Here is a 20,628-nt window from a genome sequence, read left to right on the forward strand (position 1 = left end):
AGATGGTGCCATTGCACTCCAGCCTAGTGACAGAGCGAGACTCCATCTCAAAAAAAAAAAAATTTATATACTCTATAACCCAGCAATTTCATTCTCAGGTATTTACCCAAGAGAAATAAAACTAATATGTCTACAAAAAGATTTGTAGAATATTCATAGCATCTTTATCATCTTTATTCATAATAGCAAAAAAGGAAATAACTCAAATGTCAATAATCAGAAGAATAAACTAATTTTGGAATACTTGCACAATGGATTACTACTCAGCCACAAAAAACAACAAACTATGGATACATGAAAAATGAATAAATCTCAGAAACATTATGTTCAGTTGAAGAAACCAAACTTTAAAAGGTACATATTCTATATTCCTTTTAAAACAGCTAAAACTGAAAGAGTGGGACGTCTGGCTTCTGAACAGGAAGTTCATAGCACCAGTGATGAGAGACAGAATTAAATATGGGTGATGTTGAGAAAGGCAAGAAGCGTTTTGTTCAGAAGTGTGCCCAAGGCCAGGCATGGTAGTTTATGCCTGTAGTCCCAGCACTTTGGGAGACTGAAGTGGGCAGATTGCTTGGACCCAGAAGTTCATGACTAGCCTGGGCAACATGGCAAAACCCTGTCTCGATAAAAAATACAAAAATTAGCCAGGTGTGGTGGTACATGCCTATAGTCCCAGCTACTCCGGTGGCTGAGGTGGGAGGATGGCTTGAGCCCAGGAGGCAGAGGTTGTAGTGAACCAAGATCATGCCACTGCACTCCAGCCTGGATGATGGAGCCAGAATTTGTCTTAAAAAAAAAAAAAAAAAAAAAAAAAAAAAGGTGTGCCCAGTGCCACACCATGGTAAAGCGAGGCAAGCACAAGAGTGAGACAAATCTCCATAGTCTCTTTATGCAGAAGACAGGTCAGGCCACCAAATTCTCTCACACAGATGCCAATGAGAACAGAGGCATCACCTGAGGAGAGAAGACACTGATGGAGTATTTGTAGAATCCCAAGAAGCCCATCCCTGGAACAAAAATGACCACTGCCAGCACTAAGAAGAAGGCAGAAAGGACAGACTTGATAGCTTATCTCAGAAAAGCTAATAATAAGTAATAATTGACCACATGACTTTTTTATATGTACATAATTTAATAGCTGTCTTATATACACCAGAATTCAGATCACGAATAACCCATTATTTTTGTTGAGCAGTCCTGATTTAATTAAGACTAGCTTGTGGTTAAATGAATACATTTGGGTTTTTTTTTATTTTAATAGTAATTCTGATTCAGTAAATGGTATCACCGTTTCCCCCTTCTAAAACTATGATTGGACTTAATTCGTAGTGTTCAACTTTTCACAAAGATTGTGAATGCCATCTTAAAACCTATTGGAGATTGGCTTTATATTCAGGTTTATATAACTGGCTCTACGAATATATTTAAATACTGGGGAAATGTCTTCACTGTCTCAGAATCAAGCAAGACCCACCTGTGTTCTGTGTTCACATGCCTCTTAAAGGCAAGGACTGAACATAAGGTAGCAGTGTCTACTTTATATTTCTGGTCTTAACTATGCCAATTTAATTAGAATTCTCTGTGTCTAAAATGGTTCCTTGGCTAGGCATGGTGGTTCATGACTGTAATCACAGTACTTTGTTGCAGCTGAAGTGGGAGGACTGCTTGAGGCCACAAGTTGGACCACATAGAGAGACCTCGTCTCTACAAAAATTAAAAACAGCCAGACAAGGTGGTGCATTTCTGTAGTTGTAGCTACTCAGGAGGCGGAGGTGGAAGGATGGCTTGAGCCCAGGAGGTCAAGGTTATAGTGAGCTATGATCCTGCCATTGCCTCCAGCCTGTGTGACAGAGTGAGACCTTATCTCAAAATAAAATGGTTCTTTTAACTTATTAAGAGGCATTTTATATGGCTTATATATAATATCAAATAAAGAATAGTTAATATTCTTTAAAAAAAAAGCAGCCAAAACTATTCTAGAATGATAGAAATTATAACAGTGGTGGCCTGGGGGAGGATGCAGGGGTGGTGGGTAGAACTTGCAAAGGAAGCAAAAATGTCCTATTTCTTGATTTGGGTGATGGTTACTATATTAGGCTATTCTTGTGTTGCTATAAAGAAATACCTGAGGCTGACTAGTTTATAAAGAAAAGAGATTTAATTGTTTCACAGTTCTGCAGGCTGCACAAGCATGGTGCTGACATCTGCTTGGCTTCTGGGGAGGCCTCAGGAAGCTTTTACTCACGGTGGAGCATGAAGTGAAGCAAGCACATCACAGGTCAAGAATAGGAGCAAGGTTGCAGAGGGCAGTGCCACACACTTTTAAATGACCAGATCTCGGCCAGGCACAGTGGCTCACACCTGTAATCCCAGCACTTTGGGAGGCCAAGGGAGGCAGATCACCTGAGGTCAGGAGTTCAAGACCAGCCTGGCCAACATGGTGAAACCCTGTTTCTACTAAAAATACAAAAATTAGCCAGGTATGGTGTCACGCACCTGTAATCCTAGCTACTCGGAAAGCTGAGGCAGGAGAATCGCTTGAACCCAGGAGGCGGAAATTGCAGTGAGCTGAGATCATGTCACTGCACTCCAGCTTGGGCAACAAGAGCAAAATTCTGTCTCAAAAAAAAAAAAAAAAAAAAGGATCTCTTGAGACTGCACTCACTATCTTGAGAACAGCACCAAACCACGAGGGACCCTCCCCTATAACCCACACACTTCCCACCAGGCTCCTCCTCCAACATTGGGGATTACATCTCAACATGAGATTTTGGGGGGACAGATATCCAAACCATATTGGTTACATGGTTGTATACATTGTCAAAACCCATCAAACTGTAGATTTAAGTTCTATGTATTTTACTATATGTAAAATTTACCTCGATTTTAAAAAATGAGAAAGTGAGGAAAGTTTATCTGAAATTTTTAGATATGATGGCCTGGAGTGCTTCACTGCAAAGGTGACATTTGCAAGCCACATGTGTATCTGATGGAATAGCATTCCAGGCAGAAGGAAAAACAGATGTGAGACCCTTAAGCATCTATCCCTAGCAACTGGAGTTTTTGAGAAACAAGGAGGACGCTAATGTGACTGGAATAGGTCGAACAAGGGAAAGACACGTACTGAGAGCTAATGGGGGATCGGATCATACGGTGTCTGGTAGGTCACGGGAAGACTCACTAAAGATTTTTATCCTCATCTTAGTCTGAAAGAAAATCACCTAAATGCCTACCAAGAATAAGGCACTGTGCACAGACAGCTTACATAAAGCTTATGTAAGTAGCAAAACCAGGATTAGAAACCAAGTATGTCTGATTCCAAAGCTCATAATCTTAACCACTTTGCTTTACTAACTCAACATAACAATACTCAATATTTACTGAATGCATACTATCAATATGTTAGAGCTAAAAGGCTTTATATCAGAACTTCCCAATCATTTGTTGTTCTAAAATGTCTTATAAGTAGTGTAATATAAATATCTTCTGAATAAAATTTTGTATTGTATTAAAAATGTTTTGCAACCAACTAAAAATTCAGGATGGGTAAAGTTGTATTTGACTCATATGGTTCTCTACATAAACTTCCTAATTATAATTTTGATACAGAAAACTATAAACATGACTTCACTATGTGGAACCACTTATGTTCCATAGTTTTGGTGCATAAAACTATGCACATGGCACAGTACAGTGACTCCATGAAATAGCCCCTTCTCTTGATCTTCGTGTTGAATCATTTTAGCCTATATTTTTATTTTAGTCTACATCGTTTAACATCAGTGAGGTTCTACGTTTTGTACGCATATGTAAATGACGTTTTCTATTTAATTTGCTCTAATCGCTCCACAATTTCTGTATGTTTGCCATTAATAGCGTTATAATCAATATCATCATTATTAATACATATGGTATTATTAGTTGTTCCTAAATAAAACATAATTTTGTAGTTTCTTGGTTGTTCTTAGTCTATCTATTTAATATTGATATATTTTTATTCTATTGCTCAATGTCTGATTTTTAATGCATTTTCTTATCATTACTGTATTAAGAAAATACAACTGATTTTTTTTTTTTTTTTTGAGACAGAGTCTCACTGTCTCCCAGGCTGGAGTGCAGTGGTGTGTTCTTGGCCCACTGCAACCTCCACCTCCCAGTTCAAGCAATTCTCCTGCCTCAGCCTCCCAAGTAGCTGGAATTACAAGCATGCGTCACCATGCTTGGCTAATTTTTGTATTTTTAGTAGAGACAGAGTTTCGCCATGTTGGCCAGGCTGGTCTCGGACTCCTGACCTCAAGTGATCTGCCCACCTCAGCCTCCCAAAGTGCTGGGATTACAGGCATGAGCCACCAAACCCAGCAACAATGAATTTTTGTATCAAATTTGCAAATATCCTCTAGTTTACCGGGGTGTTATACAAAGGTTATTTTCTGTGTACACCATGACATGAAGGAGGTAGGAAAGCAATGCTTTAGCTATTACTTCACACTGAGTAGGTGCAGAATTCTGATAATATAAAAATCTCAGTAGCAATGGAATGCTAAAAGAATTCTACCTCTATAAAACTATGTCTCTAAGAGATCTTTTGGGGGAGGTGGGGACGCGGGGACAGGGTCTTGCTCGGTCACCCAGGCTGGAGTGCGGTGGTGCAATCACAGTTCATTGCAGCCCCAAACTCCCAGGCTCAGGTGATCCTCCCGCCTCAGCCTCCTGAGTAGCTGGGACTACAGAGGTATGCCACCATGCCCAGCTAATTTTTTGTATTTTTGTAGAGATATGGTTTTGCTATGTTGCCCAGGCTAGTCTCGAACTCCTAAGATCAAGCAATCTGCCCATCTCAGCCTCCCAAAGTGCTGGCATTACAGGTGCTAAGAGGCTTTTAAAAAAAAAAGAGGTCTAAATGGAGAGGTAAGCCAGGATTTCAGAAAACCAGCACAACCTAGGTAGAAGAATAAAAGCTTCTGAGTCAGACAGATGTGAGTTTAAATACCAGCATGACCTGTGATCCCTAGGTTAGGACAAATTACCTTCTTTGATTCTTCTTCCTCATCATTAAATGTAATAAACCACCTATTTGGTAGAGCTGTTGATGTAAAGATAATTTTTAAAAAGCAAAATGCATAGCAACACTTGGTATAAAGCAGCACTCAGTAAACATTACTTTTTTTTTTTTTTTCTTTTTTAGAGACTGTCTCACTCTGTTGCCCAGTCTGGAATGCAGCGGTGCAATTTTGGCTCAACCCCCCAGGCACAAGCAATCTTCCTGCTTCAGCCTCCTGAGTAGCCACAACTACGGGCGACCACACTTGGCTTTTTTTTTAGACATAGGATTTCCCTGTGTCTAAAAATGCCCAGGCTGGTCTCAAACTTCTGGCCTCAAGTGATCCTCTTGCCTTGGCATCCTAAGGTGCTGGAATTACAAGCATGAGCCACTAAACCTGGCCACAGTACTTACGGTAATTTTAACATACCATGAGTTCAACTATGTTAAAATATTTGCAAAAGCTAAGATAGCCTGAGGAAGAACAAAGAGAAAAAAACAGTTAATATGTTAGGGTGGTATTTATACTAATTGTTTTCTGTTTTAAAAAATTTTGCTGGCTGGGCACGGTGGCTCATGCCTGTAATCCCAGCATTTTGGAAGGCTGAGGCGGAAAGACTACTTGAGCCCAAGAGTTCAAGACCTGCCTGGGCAACACAGTGAGACCACATCACTACAAAAAACTAAAACATGAGGCAGGAGGAATGCTTGAGCCCAGGAAGTCAAGGCTGTAGTGAGCCATGATTGAGCCACTGCACTCTCACCTGGGTAACAGAGTAAGACCCTGTAATGTTATCATGTTGCTTAGTAATAGATAGATATAGAGATGAATAAGTCAAATGTAAAACCAATTCTTAATAGAATCCTTAGATTAATAATCTTGGAACATGAATAATTACCCCGATATTTCTATTAATTTGACGTTTTTGAAAGAGGAATAAAACTATAAGGCATCATCCTTCTTCAAAAGTTCTTCACAAGAATTTACAGTACATTTTGCTTCTTCTCAAAGTACTAATAATTTGCAAATAACTACATTTCCATAGATAGAACAGAATATCAAGCAGAAATTTGATAAATAGAACATTTCATCATATCTTATATCTGTACCATGCTTAAGGTATTCCTTTAGCTTTTTTCTAGGCCTCATATTTCTCATTTGTATTAATAAAATGGGCCAGGTACAGTGGCTCACACCTGTAATTCCAGCACTTTGGGAGGCCAAGGCAGGCATATCACTTGATGACAGGAGTTTGAGACCAGCATGGCCAATATGCTAAAACCCGTCTCTACTAAAAATACAAAAATTAGCTGGGCATGGTGGCGTGTGCCTGTAGTCCCAGCAACTAGGGAGACTGAGGCAGGAGAATCACTTGAACCCTCGAGGCGGAGGCTGCAGTGAGCCAAGATCGCACCACTGCACTCCAGCCTGGGCAACAAACAGAGGGAGACTCTGTCTCTAAATAAATAAATAGAATAAAATAAAATGGCACAGGTGGGCCAAATGTTGTCCTCTAATGTTCTTTTTGCTATAATATCCTGGAACTTCATAATCTTCTCATAAAGCAAATGCATAATGACAGTCCTGCAACTCTGTACTTTCAAGTGGTCCTAGAATACCCTTTTACCCTAGTGGTGGTCCACAGAGCTGAAGACATTACTGTCTCTTTTCACAGAGCCAGTGGACCCAAAAGGAACCAGAAATTCACAGGAGAGATAGACAAAACGATTAATGATTTGGAAATTAAAGAATAGACATGTTTATCCTGATTAGAGAAGGCTAACGACAAGGTTTTGATTATCTTAAAATATACAAAAGTAAATGTGTAGATAATGATCAATACCTTTTCTCCATTTTTACTATGAACAGATTAATAGGAAATGGAATCAACATGAAGTACAAGCAACATAGACCAGAATATATCTTTAAGATTATGAGTTTGTCAGTAACTGTGGGATGCCTGAGAGCAAGACACAGTTGTATGCCATCTTTGTATCCTAGTATACAACAGCATCTGGCATCCAGAAAGTGCTCAATACAAATGTGCCCCCAAAATTAATAAGAGATCATTTGACTGTTTAAGGATTCAAACTACAGACTGGACGTGGTGGCTCACGCCTGCAATTCCAGCGCTTTGGGAGGCCAAGACGGGTGGATCACTTGAGGCCAGGAGTTTGAGACCAGCCTCCCCGCTACTCAGGAGGCTGAGGCACAAGAATCGCCTGAGCTCAGTAGGCAGAAGTTGCAGTGAGCTGAGATCGTGCCATTGCATTCCAGCCTGGGTAACAGAGGGAAACTCTGTCTCATACATAAAAAAATAAACATTCAAACTACAGAAGTATATTATAGAGACAGGACAGAACATTTCTCCTGATATTAAGAAAAATGAAGATAATCTTGCAATAAGTTAGGTAATGAGCAGAAAAATTAAATTTATAATTATAATTTTTCAAAGTTATTTCCTTATTACAAAAAAAAAAACCCTTGGGCCTTGGTGATTCTGTCATGAAGTGACTATACACACACAGAGCTGAAGCAAGGCAGTCTCCATTCTCAACTGAAAACTGGTGCCAATCATAAAGATGTTGCCTACTTTAAAAAATACCTGTTAAGCACTTAGAGTTCTAGCAGTCAAATTCTCCTAATACTAGCCCTGTATGGCAATTGTGAAGTATGAATGGATGCAGCTCCTCACTAGAGTCCTTGTGCTGTAGGAACTCTTCAACAGGTGAAATGATTCTCAACAGATAGCAGGAACCTTGGTCATCCTTCAGAACCACTTTCCATTACCCCTAGTGATTTATAATGAGGTGAGTTATTCTTTTGACCTCATTTTTCATGCTATTTACTGTCAAGAAGGAACAATTTAAACATGGGGAGGAAAATCAATACAAGAGGCATAATTATAAAACAGTGAAGCTGCATCCACAGGACCCAAACACAATCTGTTTTGGCATATTAAAGTCACATTTCATCGCCAGACCAACCAACTTTTAAAAAAATAAAAATCACTAACTAAAAAAAGAAACCTGGCAAAAATGTTGCCAAGAAGCAGGGGGAAAAAAAAAAAAAGCAACCTGCCTCGCCTGAAATGCCCGCATATAAACAAAACAGTTCATAAAACCATACATCCCACTGTGAAATTCACATTCAATTAGAAGGGCCAATTTCTCTTAGACCTCAAAGAGCACAACAACAGCCAGCCAACAAACCCAATCTCCATATGAATGCCCAATGTCACTTCCATTTTCTAAGACAAGCCCATCATTTGCCCACAGTTGACTGCCCAAAACTGATGTAGCTAGAATGGACACACTTCCTATCTTCTCTCTTATAAAGCAGGTCTCTTTCTTCTCCTTACATCACCAAGTTACTCTCTATTTTTTTTTAGTTTTCTTTGGAGCCTTCCCTTTGAAGTTTTCTTTCATAATGGACCTCAAGGGTTGGCCGTTGTCTTAGGGAATAAGAAACCATATTACTGAACTGGAATTCTGAACAATATTTCAAAATAAAGAGAATAATATGCTTTGGATATTTGTTCCCTCCGAATTTCATGTTGAAATGTGATCCCCAATGTTGGAAGTGAGGCCTGGTGGGAAATGTGTGGGTTACAAGAGCAGATCCCTCATAAATGGCTTGGGGTCCTTTCCATGGCAATGAGTGAGTTATTACTCTGGTAATTCATATGAGAGCTGATTGTTTAAAAGTGTATGGTACCTCCCACCTCTCTCTCTTTCTCCTGCTCTCACCATGTGATGCACCTGCTCTCCTTTTGCCTTTTGCAATGATTGTAAGCTTCCTGAGGCCCTCACCACAAGCAGATGCTGGCTTCATGCTTCCTGTATAACCTGCAGTACTGTGAGCCAATTAAACCTCTTTTCTTTATAAATTACCCAGTCTCAGGCATTCCTTTATAGCAACAAAAACAGACTAATACAGGGAACTTCGGTTAAGAGTTCATGGTAAAGATATGAAATGACAGTAGAAAAAGTTTACTCCATTGCCAACCACTGAAAAAATTTTTACATATGAAGGGTACTACTAATCTCAACATTGGGCACCTTGTCAAGCCTTGCAACAGTCAATACACTAAACCCATGTTAACCATTTTATTCACAATTTACCTTTTTTTTTTTTTTTTGAGACAGTTTCACTCTTGTTGCCCAAGCTGGAGCCCAATGGTGCAATCTTGGCTCACTGCAGCCTCCACCTCCCGGGTACAAGCGATTCTCCTGCCTCAGCCTCCCGAGTAGCTGGGATTACAGGTGTCCACAACCAGGTCCAGCTAAATTTTGTATTTTTAGTAGAGACAGGGTTTCACCATGTTTGCCAGACTGGTCTCGAACACCTGACCTCAGGTGATCCTCCCACCTCGGCCTCCCAAAGTGCTGTGATTACATGTGTGAGCCACTGCACCCAGCCAATTTACATTTTTTAAGCTGATCACTGGTAACCCAATTAGAAGCTCAATACAAGGAGCTTCTTGTGATGTGATGATAACTAGAATAATTAACTAATTAATTGAATTCAGGTCTAGTCAAGACTGGCTTGAAACTTCAAAATTTTTGCAGGCCATCAATGGCTACTAAATCACAAAGAGAGATAACCTGACATTAATTGCCTTCTCATGGAAGTACATACCACCACTTAAGATGTACTCTTACCAAAAAAATTGAATCTTAATCATCAGATCTAATCGCTAATTACTAGTTTATGGAAAACACGTGGGACAAAAGAACCCCTGAACATCACAAGCAAGCAGTCGGAAAAGTCTAGATTGTAGAGAAACTCTAAAAGTACAAACAACCCAGTTTTTCAACAAATAAGGTGAGAGAAAAAAAATGAGGAGGAAACCATAAATTAAAATACATATCAATCAAAACAGACCTTATTTGAATCAAGAGTTGAATAAACCAACTGTTAAAACACACACACACACACATACACACACTTGTGAACAATCAGGGAAATTTAAACATTACTAAAATAAAATTTTAAGAAACAAGATTTTGACTTTTAGGTATGCTAATGAAAATTTTGTTTTGTTTTGTTTTTGTTTGAGACAGAGTCTTGCTCTGTCACCCAGGCTGGAGTGCAGTAGTGCAATCTCAGCTCACTGCAACTTCTGTCTCCCCAGTTCAAGTGATTCTCCTGCCTTAGCCTCCCAAGTAGCTGGGATTACAGGCACGCGCCACCACACCTGGCTAATTTTTTGTATTTTTAGTGGAGACGGGGTTTCACCATGTCGGCTAGGCTGGTCTCGAACTCCTGACCTCAGGTGATTCACCCGCCTTGGCCTCCCAAAGTGCTAGGATTACAGGCATGAGCCACCACGCCCAGCCAATTTTTTTTAATTTAAAGTTCTACGTTCTAGAGATATATATTGAAATATTTACAAATAAAATATAAGCTGGGCACGGTGGCTCATGACTGTAATCCCAACACTTTGGGAGGGTGAGGCGGGTGGATCACCTGAGGTCAGGAGTTCGTTCGAGACCAGTCTGGCCAACATGTGAAATCCTGTCTCTACTAAAAATACAAAATTAGCCAGGCATGGGGGCACATGCCTCTAATCCCAGCTACTTGGGAGGCTGAGACATCCCAGGAGGTGGAGGTTGCAGTGGGCCAAGATCGCACCATTACACTCCAGCCTGAGCAACAAGAGTGAAATTTCATCTCAAAAGAAAAAAAAAAGTATGTGATATCTATGATTGGCTATAAAATAATCCAGTATACTGGAGATGAGGATCTATAAATGAAACAAGACTGGCCATAAGTGTATCACTTTTGAGAATTCCTTACACCATTCTCTCTACTTTTGTATCTTCTATTTTAAAATATTCCACAATAAAACACTTTTAAAAAAAGAGAGTCACTAGACCAATAAGTCATACAGAAAAGCCAGATATATATATCATGCCAGATATATCATGAATATTTAGAGCATGGCACCAAAAAATAGTTCCCCAAATTTGCATTAGATTAATATTCTAACAGATTAACACTGTATTATAACATTTAAGTATACTAAATATAAAATAATTTCTAAATTTTTGTATAAACCTATTCCGTAACTACAATGAAGTAGAATATTTCATTAAAAACCACATGCAAGTCAATTTTCAATTCTGAAAACTAAAGCTTCAGCTTTTCTTTTTTTTTACTTTTTTTTTTTTTTTTTTTTGAGACAGAGTCTCGCTCTGTCACCCAGGCTGGAGTGCAGTGGCACCATCTCAGTTCACTGCAATCTCCGCCTCCTGAGTTCAAGCGATTCTCCTGCCTCAGCTTCTACAAGCGCGTGTGACCACGCCTGGCTAATTTTTTGTATATTTTGTAGAGACAGGGTTTCACCATGTTAGCCAGGATGGTCTCAATCTCCTGACCTTGTGATCTGCCTGCCTTGGCCTCCCAAAGTGCTGGGATTACAGGCGTGAGCCACTGCGCCCAGCCAAAGCTTCAGTTTTTCAATTGAACTGCCTCATGAAACAAACATAAACTCTGTATGCCTGATAAAACTTTAAGCTCCCAAATTTTACTCAAACTGGTTACAATTTAAGATCAGAAGTTTAAGAAACAATTTTTTAAGTTACCCTTCAAAAGCAGGAAAAACCCCAACATATTCACAGACAAAAACAACATCAACAAATTGGGCAAGCATTCAATTAGCAATCCAAATGAGGCTTCAATTCCTTGTCCTATATGACATTCTGGGCCAAAATCTTAATCTGGATTTATTATTACTATGTTGAACCATTAAAGATTTATTAGACATCTGCCATCTCTCACTATCTTACAGAAGATATATATGTAATTCTCCTCCATAAGCATAAAATAGTCTCAAATATTGATAAATATAGTACTCCCCTGACACTCCTCAAGAGCCAGAATGCTAGAACAGAAATCACTATGTAGCCGATTTCCTATTATAAGTTATAATAGTAACCAACTATTCTGGAGACCATTCCCAAAATTCAATTTAGTTTCTAAATTGTATCTACTGCTAAGTAAAAGTAACAAGAAGCACAGAATCAGATACACAGTAGACACTCAATAAATAAAAGTTAAGAGAATGGCAGAAGAAACTGTTTATTGGTACTAACCTCCCTATCACTGTTCCCCCAAGGCTGCCTTCCAGTGAAAGTGCTAATGAGTGGGAAATGGGCCAAACTAGACTGAGAAGTAAAATAAACTAGATAATCAGCCATCAGTAATAGGGACATAACCTTCTTGCCCCTACTGTCAGGTTTAATATCCTAAAATATTCTTAAGTCATGAATAACGAAACCACCTGAACTAGCCAGAATTCAGCTTTTAAAGTGATTTGTCATATATTTTGGGCCCTCATTTAAATTACAATTATATTGATGGACAACCTATATTTTTTCACCCAAAAGTCAACAGAAAGACAAGTTATCCTTAATGCAAAAAAACTGCACATAACCTCCACAAAAGTCTTCAAAAATGTATCTACTGAAAGTGCTCTTTCAAAGTTTAAATGACCAAATCCAACAGTCTTTTTACAGGCCTTCTCCTCAATTTCCTTTTACACTATTTACCATCCATTCCTTGAAATACCTCAAGTTTGTCAGTTCTTCTCTGTATCAGTTTCCTATTGCTGCTCTAACAAATTACCATAAACTTAGTCGCTTAAAACAACACAAATGTATTATCATAGCATTCTGGAGGTCAGAAGTCTGAAATCATGGCCAGATGCAGTGGCTCACACCTGTAATCCCACCACTTTGGGAGGCCAAGGTGGGTAGATCACCTGAGGTCAGGAGTTCAAGACCAGGCTGGCCAACAGGGCAAAACCCTGTCTCTACTAAAAATACAAAAATTAGCTGGTTGTGGTGGTGAGCGCCTGTAATCCCAGCTACTCAGGAGGCTGAGGCAGGAGAATCGCTTGAACCTGGGAGGAGGAAGTTGCAGTGAACCAAGATTATGCCGTTGCACTCCAGCCTGGGGGTCAAGAGCGAAATTCAGTCTCAAAAAAAAAAAAAAAAAAAAAAAAAAAAAAAAAAAGGAAGTCTGAAATCAGTCTCATTGGGCTGAGTTGTCAAATTGCTGGCAGGGCTGGTTCCTTATGCGGAGGCTCTGAGAGAAGAATCCACTTCCTTGCCTTTTTCAGCTTCTAGGGTCCACCTGCATTCCTTGGCTCACAGACCCTTCCTGGAATCCTTCCAATCTCTTGCTTCCTTCATCACATCTCCTATTCTAATTCTCTCTTGCCTCCCTCTTATATGGATGCTTGTGATTATATTGGGCTAACCTGGATAATCCAGGTTAATTTCCTTATCTCAAGATCCTTAAATTAATCACATCTCCAAAGTCTCTTTTACCATGTAAGGTAACATATTTACACGTTCTGGGTATTAGGACTTAGACATCTTTGGGGCACCATTAGTCATCCTACCACATCTTCCAATGGCTCTAACTTGAATTTCTGCATTCTCTGCCTACCAGCTGTTTGTGTTTTCTGCTCTTCTCTATATATTTTCTCCCCTTCCTCTTTCACACTCATTACTTCAACTCTCACCTTCATGCTAAAATCAAGTCTCGTCTCAAATATGAGAAAATTGAAGCCTAGATAGGAAAGTGACTAGTCTTGAGTCACATAGATACCTACAGGATATTTACTTACTTATTTATTTATTTGAGACACACTCTTGCTTTGTCACCCAGGCTGGAGTGCAGTGGTGTGAACACAGCTCACTGCAGCTTCAACCTCCTGGGCTCAAGTGATCCTCCCACCTCAGCCTCCTATGTAACTGGGACCACATGTGTGCACCACCATACCTAGCTAATTTTTTGGGGGGGTAGGAGAGATAGGGTCTCACCACATTGCTCAGGCTGGTCTCAAACTCCTGGTCTCCAGCAATCCTCCCACCTTGGGCTCCCAAAGTGCTGGGATTAGACATGGGCCACCATGCCCAGCACTTATAGGAGATTTCTACTTGTACATCTTCAGAGTACCTCACTCTAATCGTTGACTGAATACTATTTCTACCTGAATAACACAATTATTTCATACTCACAAGCTAGAACTGTGCTACACTTTTTTCTCATCTCCATTCACTCAGCTGGTTCTCTCAACTCTGTCTCTCCATTCATTCAGAAATCCAAGTGCCACTTCAGAATCCCAAAATACTGCTTTGGTTGGGTAACAACCCTGCTCAAATCCACAAAAATTCTCTACTAAGGAGTCCATCAAGCATCCTTGGCCTGATGTTTGATGTTCAAAGCCCTCTAGGATGTCACTCCGACTCTCTCTCATCTCTAACCCTTCAAACACATCCATTAGGATTTCCTAGTGTCCTCTGCCTACATACCACACTCATTCCTATTTATTCGCCCATGCTGCTCTATCATCCTGGACTGCCTTCCTTTGTTCTCCCACTTAGGAATACATCCTTTCCAGGGCATCATAGAATTTGGAACTCTAAAAGGAATCATTTTTTTATTTATCTGTCTCCAAACCTGACTGTTAGTTCCTTGAGGGCAGAAATTATACCACATATATACTCTAGTACACGCTTACAATCTACCATTTAGACGTTCAATATTAGCTGTTAATTAAGAATCTAAGAAAACCTCTAAAGAGAAAAATATAGTAGACACATGTAATTAATGGCATATTATTCAAATATCAAAAACTTTACTCTAGGCCCAGCATGGTGGCTCTTCTTTGTTTAGAGACAGGGTCTCGCTCTGTCATCCAGACTGGAATGCAGTGGCATGATCATGGCTCACTGAAACTCCAGTTCATGGACTCAACCTATCCTCCTGCCTCAGCCTCCCAAGTAGCTGCAACTACAGACACGCACCAATGTGCCTGGCTAATTTTATTTTTTTGTAAAGACAGGGTTTTCCTATGGTTGCCCAGACTGGTCTCAAACTCCTGATCCCAAGTGGTCCTCCTGCCTCAGTCTCCATCTATTGTGATTATAGGGACAAAATAACTGATTAATGACTGTCATGGGCTGAGGGTGGGAGGAGCTGTCTACCAAGGAGCACAAAAAATCTTGAGGGTATGGTAATGTTCTACATCTTGATTATAGTGGTGGTTCCACAACTGTACGCATTTGTCAAAACTCATAGGGTGCTGCACTACAAAGAGGGAATTTTATTGTATATAAAGTGTATCTTAATTTTAAAATATTTAAAAAGAAAAAAATAAACGACTTAGTTTTCTGTTACCAACAAGACTGGTCCAACTCCTTACCTTTGGCAGAATTGTGCTTAATCCACATATCTTAACAGGTTGCCTATTTCAAAATACTCATGGAGAAGATGATTCTAAAAACCCAAATGGTGACATATAGTTATTCAGCATGAGTTTAAGAATTGGGGAGAGGCCAGATGTGGTGGCTCCCACTTGTAATCCAAGCACTTTTGGAGGCTGAAGGGGGAGGATTGTTTTAGCCCAACAGCTCAAAATCAGCCCTGGCAACATAGTGAGACTCCCTTGTCTACAAAAAATTTTAAAAATTAGCTAGGTATGATGGGGTGTGCCTGCAGTCGCAGTTACTAGGGAGGCTGAGGTAGGAGGATCACTTGAGTCTGAGAGGTTGCAGCTGCAGTGATCCATGGTCACACCACCACACTCCAGTCTGGGTAACAGAGCAAGATCCTGTCACCAAAAAAAAAAAAGAAGAAGAAGAAGAAGAAGAATAGGGAAGAAATTCTGTGAAACAAATGAAAGTCATTTTTATCTATACTTTCAAAAACAAAAACACACACACACAAAGCTGAGTTTCCCAATATGGCTTTGAGGTCCAACATAGTCTGATGCAACGTATTAAGCCATTTGAAGAGGTAAGCTACTAAAATGGTTCAGGACAGACGACTATTCTAGATGAACAGTAATAAAGGAGCAAACAGGATTTTCTGAATCCTGTGTTGCCATGGGTCCTGACACTAAGCAGAATTCATCAACATTCAGGGTAAGGAAAAAGTAACTTCAAAGGTGGAACTAGGAGAGGAATGAGTAATAAATTTAGAATAAAAGAGAAAAGGTTAAAAGCACAAGTTTTATTTTACCATATAAGTTAGCACGCAAAATATACTATTTTATATGGAACTGAACACACAGTCATCTTGCTCATCTTCTGTCTCTGTCTGAATGTAAATTGCTCAGCCTATCCTCCTCCCCTCACTTGTTCCTATCTCCATCTCTCTTCACGAGAAATACGTGATTTTAGCCTCCCTGAGGCTACAGCGTCAGACTGAGGCAACTCTAGAATGACAAAGGCTTATTCAACTACAAATTGAATTCCAGTCTGGGGTGCCCATGAGGGTCCAAATTTGGACCCTGCACTTCACAAAGACAGTCCGAATTTCTTTTCTCTTTTTCTTTTTTTTTTTTAAATGGAGTCTCACTCTGTTGCCCAGGCTGGAGTGCAGTGGTGTGATCTTGGCTCACTGCAACCTCCACGTCCTGGGTTCAAGCGATTCTCCTGCCTTCAGCCTCCCTGAGTAGCTGCAACTACAGTTGTGTGCCACCACACCAGGCTAATTTTTGTATTTTTAGTAGAGACAAGATTTTGCAATGTTGGCCAGGCTGGTCTCGAACTCCTGACCTTATGATCCACCTGCCTTGGCCTCCCAAAGTGCTGGGATTACAAGTGTGAGCCACCGCCCCGGGCCGCCCGTCTGAGTTTCTGAGTCAAGTATGGAATTATTCTAATCTCCTTGATAGTCTCCTTGATAGTCATCCAAATGAAAACTGACCAGACTGTGCTAAGAGACAAGACCTATGGTGACTGGCATCCAGTATCCCTCACCACACTCAGCACAGATTTAAGAGTCAATGTAATACATGCTGAAGTAAGTAAGCATTTGTTTTAATGAATCCTAGAAAAATCTCTTTTCTGAAAACAGGCACTTGCCTCTTACAACAGCAATAATTTGGTAGATACAGTTTTTAAGGGCATGTATCTAGGCCTAGAGTACCTAAGATTATAATGCTAAGGATACCAAGATAGGTGCTAACAGTCAAACTTATTCAATAAATAAAAGAAAAAATTTAAAGTACTAGACCACATAGAATTATTAACAAATATTCCTGGCCTTACAATGTGTATATGCAAATGAAACAGAAATTCCTTTGTGAGCAAACAAGTGCTTTCAAGGGTTCTATAATCAGATTAGTACCTTGTTCATTAAGGACTCTAGGACAACACATGCATACACATCAAATCTTAATATAGTCACTGAAATTTAGTCTGCATCAGTTTCCAAGGCTTTCATCAGAGTTGGTCTAACCTTTGAGATACTTCTTATCCCAGTCTAATTCAAGTATTATTAATAGGCCCCCTGGAGCTTGTTATCTTTGACTCAAGCACCTCGTGGTCTCAGCAAAGGCTGCCAGGAAAGAAGGTCTCTAAGTCCAAAAGAAGCATCAAGGCACCACAAGCTGCAGTGCAAATCATCTACTGTGACATTGTAGGCGGAGAAAAACTGTCCCCCAGTATTATCTGGGGGCTTCTAACATGCCAAGACAATAATCCACAGTTGGTCAAGTGGCCATGGTCAAAAGAGAGAAAAGAAGCAATTATCCAGATAATTTATATCATGCTTATATAACAGATGGACATTTTAAATAAATAATTCAGATAATTATACCACTCACTCTGCATTTCACAGAAGGTTAATCTGTTGTAAAGTAGGTGGTTCAGCTATGGATAGCTCCAGTCTCACTTTTGAAAATAGTCTTTTACGTACCTTAGGAGTTCTCTAGGTCGATCATGCATGGTGGCTTATGCCTATAATCCCAGCACTTTGGGAGGCCAAGGCGGACAGATCATTCGAGGCCAGGAGTTTGAGACCAGCCTGGTCAACATGGTGAAATCCCATCTCTACTTAAAATACAAAAATTAGCTGGGCATGGTGGTGGGCACCTATATAGTTCCAGCTACTTGGGAGGCTGAGGCATGAGAATAGCTTGAACTTGGGAGGTGGAGGTTGCAGTGAGCCGAGACTGCACCATTGTACTCCAGCCTGGGAGACAGAGTGAGATTCTGTTTTGTTTTATTTTTTAAAAAAACAATAACAACAACAAAAACTTCTCCAAGTCATGGAAAAACATATTGTAACTCTTTGGAAACTGACTTGCAAAGTTCTGAAGCCAATAAAGGCCCGTTGTCTGGATTCAAAGATATAATTTCTCAACAGAAGACCTCAAATCTTTAAGCAGCTTAATTTTTACCTGAATTTGTCTAGAATTGAGTATACCTATTCAATTTAACTCCTTGTCAGCCCTATAAATTGAAAGGAACGCTTATATTGCACTTATAGATGTTAAAAAAAATTAATAGCTGTCATCCCCTTCTTCTCTTATTTCAATAGATTACTAAGCTGAGCACAGTGGCTCACACCTATAATCCCAGTAGTTTGGGAGGCCAAGGCGGATGGATCCCCTGAGGTTGGGAGTTCGAGACCAGCCTGGCCATCATGGTGAAACATCATCTCTACTAAAAATACAAATACTATCTAGGTGTGGTGGCAGGCACCTGTAATCTCAGCTACTTGGGAGGCTGAGGCAGGAGAATCACTTGAACCCAGGAGGCGGAGGTTGCAGTGAGCCAAGATCTCGCCATTGCACTCCAGCCTGGGCAACAGAGCGAGACTCCGTCTCAAAAAAAAAGAAAAAGAAAAACAAGAATTCACCTTCCCAAATAGTTCAGAAATGCAAAGTTTAAAATTTAATGTGGTTTTCTTAGCTTTTATCTCATTTTACATTCAGCTCCTTATTAAGTGGGATATAGATCTCTGGGATGTAAATCTGAAAAATCCATGCCTATGGGTCACTTCTTTACTTTCTAACTTTGCACAAATAATTTTCCTGAGCTTCAGTTTCCTCATCTGTAAAATGAGAATAACAACACTACCTGCCACACCTACTTCAAAGGATCACTGCCGAAACTCACATGGGGTAAGACATATGAAATCAAACAGCAAAGCACTCTGCAAATATTGGTTACTACCTTAGATGGGGAAATATTATGAGGAGGAAAAAAAAATGGGTACAAATTAGGGTGAAAAAGTTTCTTCTACCTGAAAGAGAAGGGTTGCAAACATAGAAGTAACTTTAAGCTATTGACTAAATATATTTAGGGAAGTGGTCTGACATAAAGTTGAGTTATTATTTAGAAGTGGATTCTCATGCCAACACATTCACTTTGCACAGACGGCAGAAGAAGAAAAAGACAAAAGATTAAGAGTGGGTGTCCGGCTCTCAGCTCACCAAAATAACTGATGAAGTTCCATTTGAGGCGAGAGGGTGTAGTTAGTCATGGCAGTCAGTAGATAGAGAATATTGCTGCATTAGGTGATGAACTAAAGGTGTCGTTACCAAGCACAGATTATCCACAATCCATATAGTATAGCTACGTATAGGGCATGGGATTTCTATAGAGCGCTTTAGAAAAAAAAAAATAGAAAAATAGAAAAGCTATTCCATAAGTGTCAAACAGACAGAAGTAATTCAATAACTTAGTTCTCCACAGGAAGCTCTCGGGGAGGTAGCATTGCTGAGAAGAAAGTTAAGATACCTATAACAACGAGGTCGGGGGTGTTCTAGGAGCTATAGCCTAGAGGCGACACAAACTGTTTTTAAGTACTACAAATCAACAAAACAAGAGGTGTGGTTTCAGACCTGCTTGTCTTTACCCAGTATAGGGCTTTACTCTTTAAGTGATCTAAGATATTCTATAATGGGGACACACAACAACTGAATTTTCTGAAAGGGCATCAGACAAATGACACTGTGCCTATGAGTGACACGGCGTGCAGGCACGCCAACCAGACATAAGTGAAGATAACTAATCTATAGGGATACGACCAGGGACAAAAATCACCAGTAACCATGACAACACAAGTAGATGGAGGGAAACACAAACACTGACCAAGCAGCGGGTGACACTATTCCTTCAGGTAGAGAGATCCTGGGGTCAGAAAAATACTTGATTAGTGGAGGAAGCTGGCCAAGAATGAAACCGATTAGCCCAAAAGGGCAGTGTCCATGCAGAAGGACTCGGCGGCAACACTGATACTCCCCATGGGGCGGCTCGCAGGGTCAAAGGCACATCTGTAGGAGACTGGACGCCTCTAAGACCGCGAAAGGAGTTACCTGGTGCAGGGCTGTCAAGCCGTCCACGTTGACTGTGTTGATATCAGCACCTCTTGCCAGAAGCTTTCTCACCTCGTCGGTGTCCCCGCTAGAGCAGGCGGCCAGGAAGACAGCACCGTCCTCGAAGCGGACCCTGGGGCTCCCGCGCCTGGTCAGCGGCTGCCGCCCCGCGCCTCGTCGCTCCGCGGGCTCCTGCTCTGTCAGCGAGCCCCGCCAGCGCCGAAGCTGCTCTGCCCGCCGCATTCGCGCAGACTCTGCCCGCTTCCCTCCTAGGTGCTCCAGCTCCGCCATTGCTCCGGCCTCGGCAGCTGCTGCCAAAACTACCAACACTAAATTACTGTTGGGGCTCGGGTTGCCGCTGCCGCCTGCCTCAGAACGCTTCAGCCGGGAGCAGAGGGCGGAGACCCTCGCACCGCCATCTTTACTCCTCCCGCCACTAGCACCGCCCGCACG

The 20,628-nt window shown here is 40.7% G+C and overlaps 1 protein-coding gene across 9 annotated transcripts in view; it reads right to left on the reverse strand.

Annotated features, from left to right (window-relative positions):
* The window catches only part of PPP1R12B (protein phosphatase 1 regulatory subunit 12B), a 237,000-nt gene extending 216,372 nt beyond the window's left edge, over positions 1–20,628 (reverse strand). For 4 of the 9 annotated variants that reach the window (XR_012091213.1, XR_496491.3, XR_496490.3 and 1 more), the window contains exon 1: positions 20,176–20,627. Coding sequence is in view for 6 of the 9 variants with exons in the window: in XM_007988931.3 (XP_007987122.2) it covers positions 20,176–20,466 (291 nt within the window). In the remaining 3 variants the exon portion in view is untranslated. Of the gene's footprint in view, positions 1–20,175 lie in introns of all 9 variants that reach the window. The other 5 variants (XM_037985736.2, XM_007988926.3, XM_007988927.3 and 2 more) reach the window with 3 other exon arrangements.

The sequence above is a fragment of the Chlorocebus sabaeus genome, chromosome 25, assembly GCF_047675955.1.
Source record: "Chlorocebus sabaeus isolate Y175 chromosome 25, mChlSab1.0.hap1, whole genome shotgun sequence".
Taxonomy (NCBI): domain Eukaryota; kingdom Metazoa; phylum Chordata; class Mammalia; order Primates; family Cercopithecidae; genus Chlorocebus; species Chlorocebus sabaeus.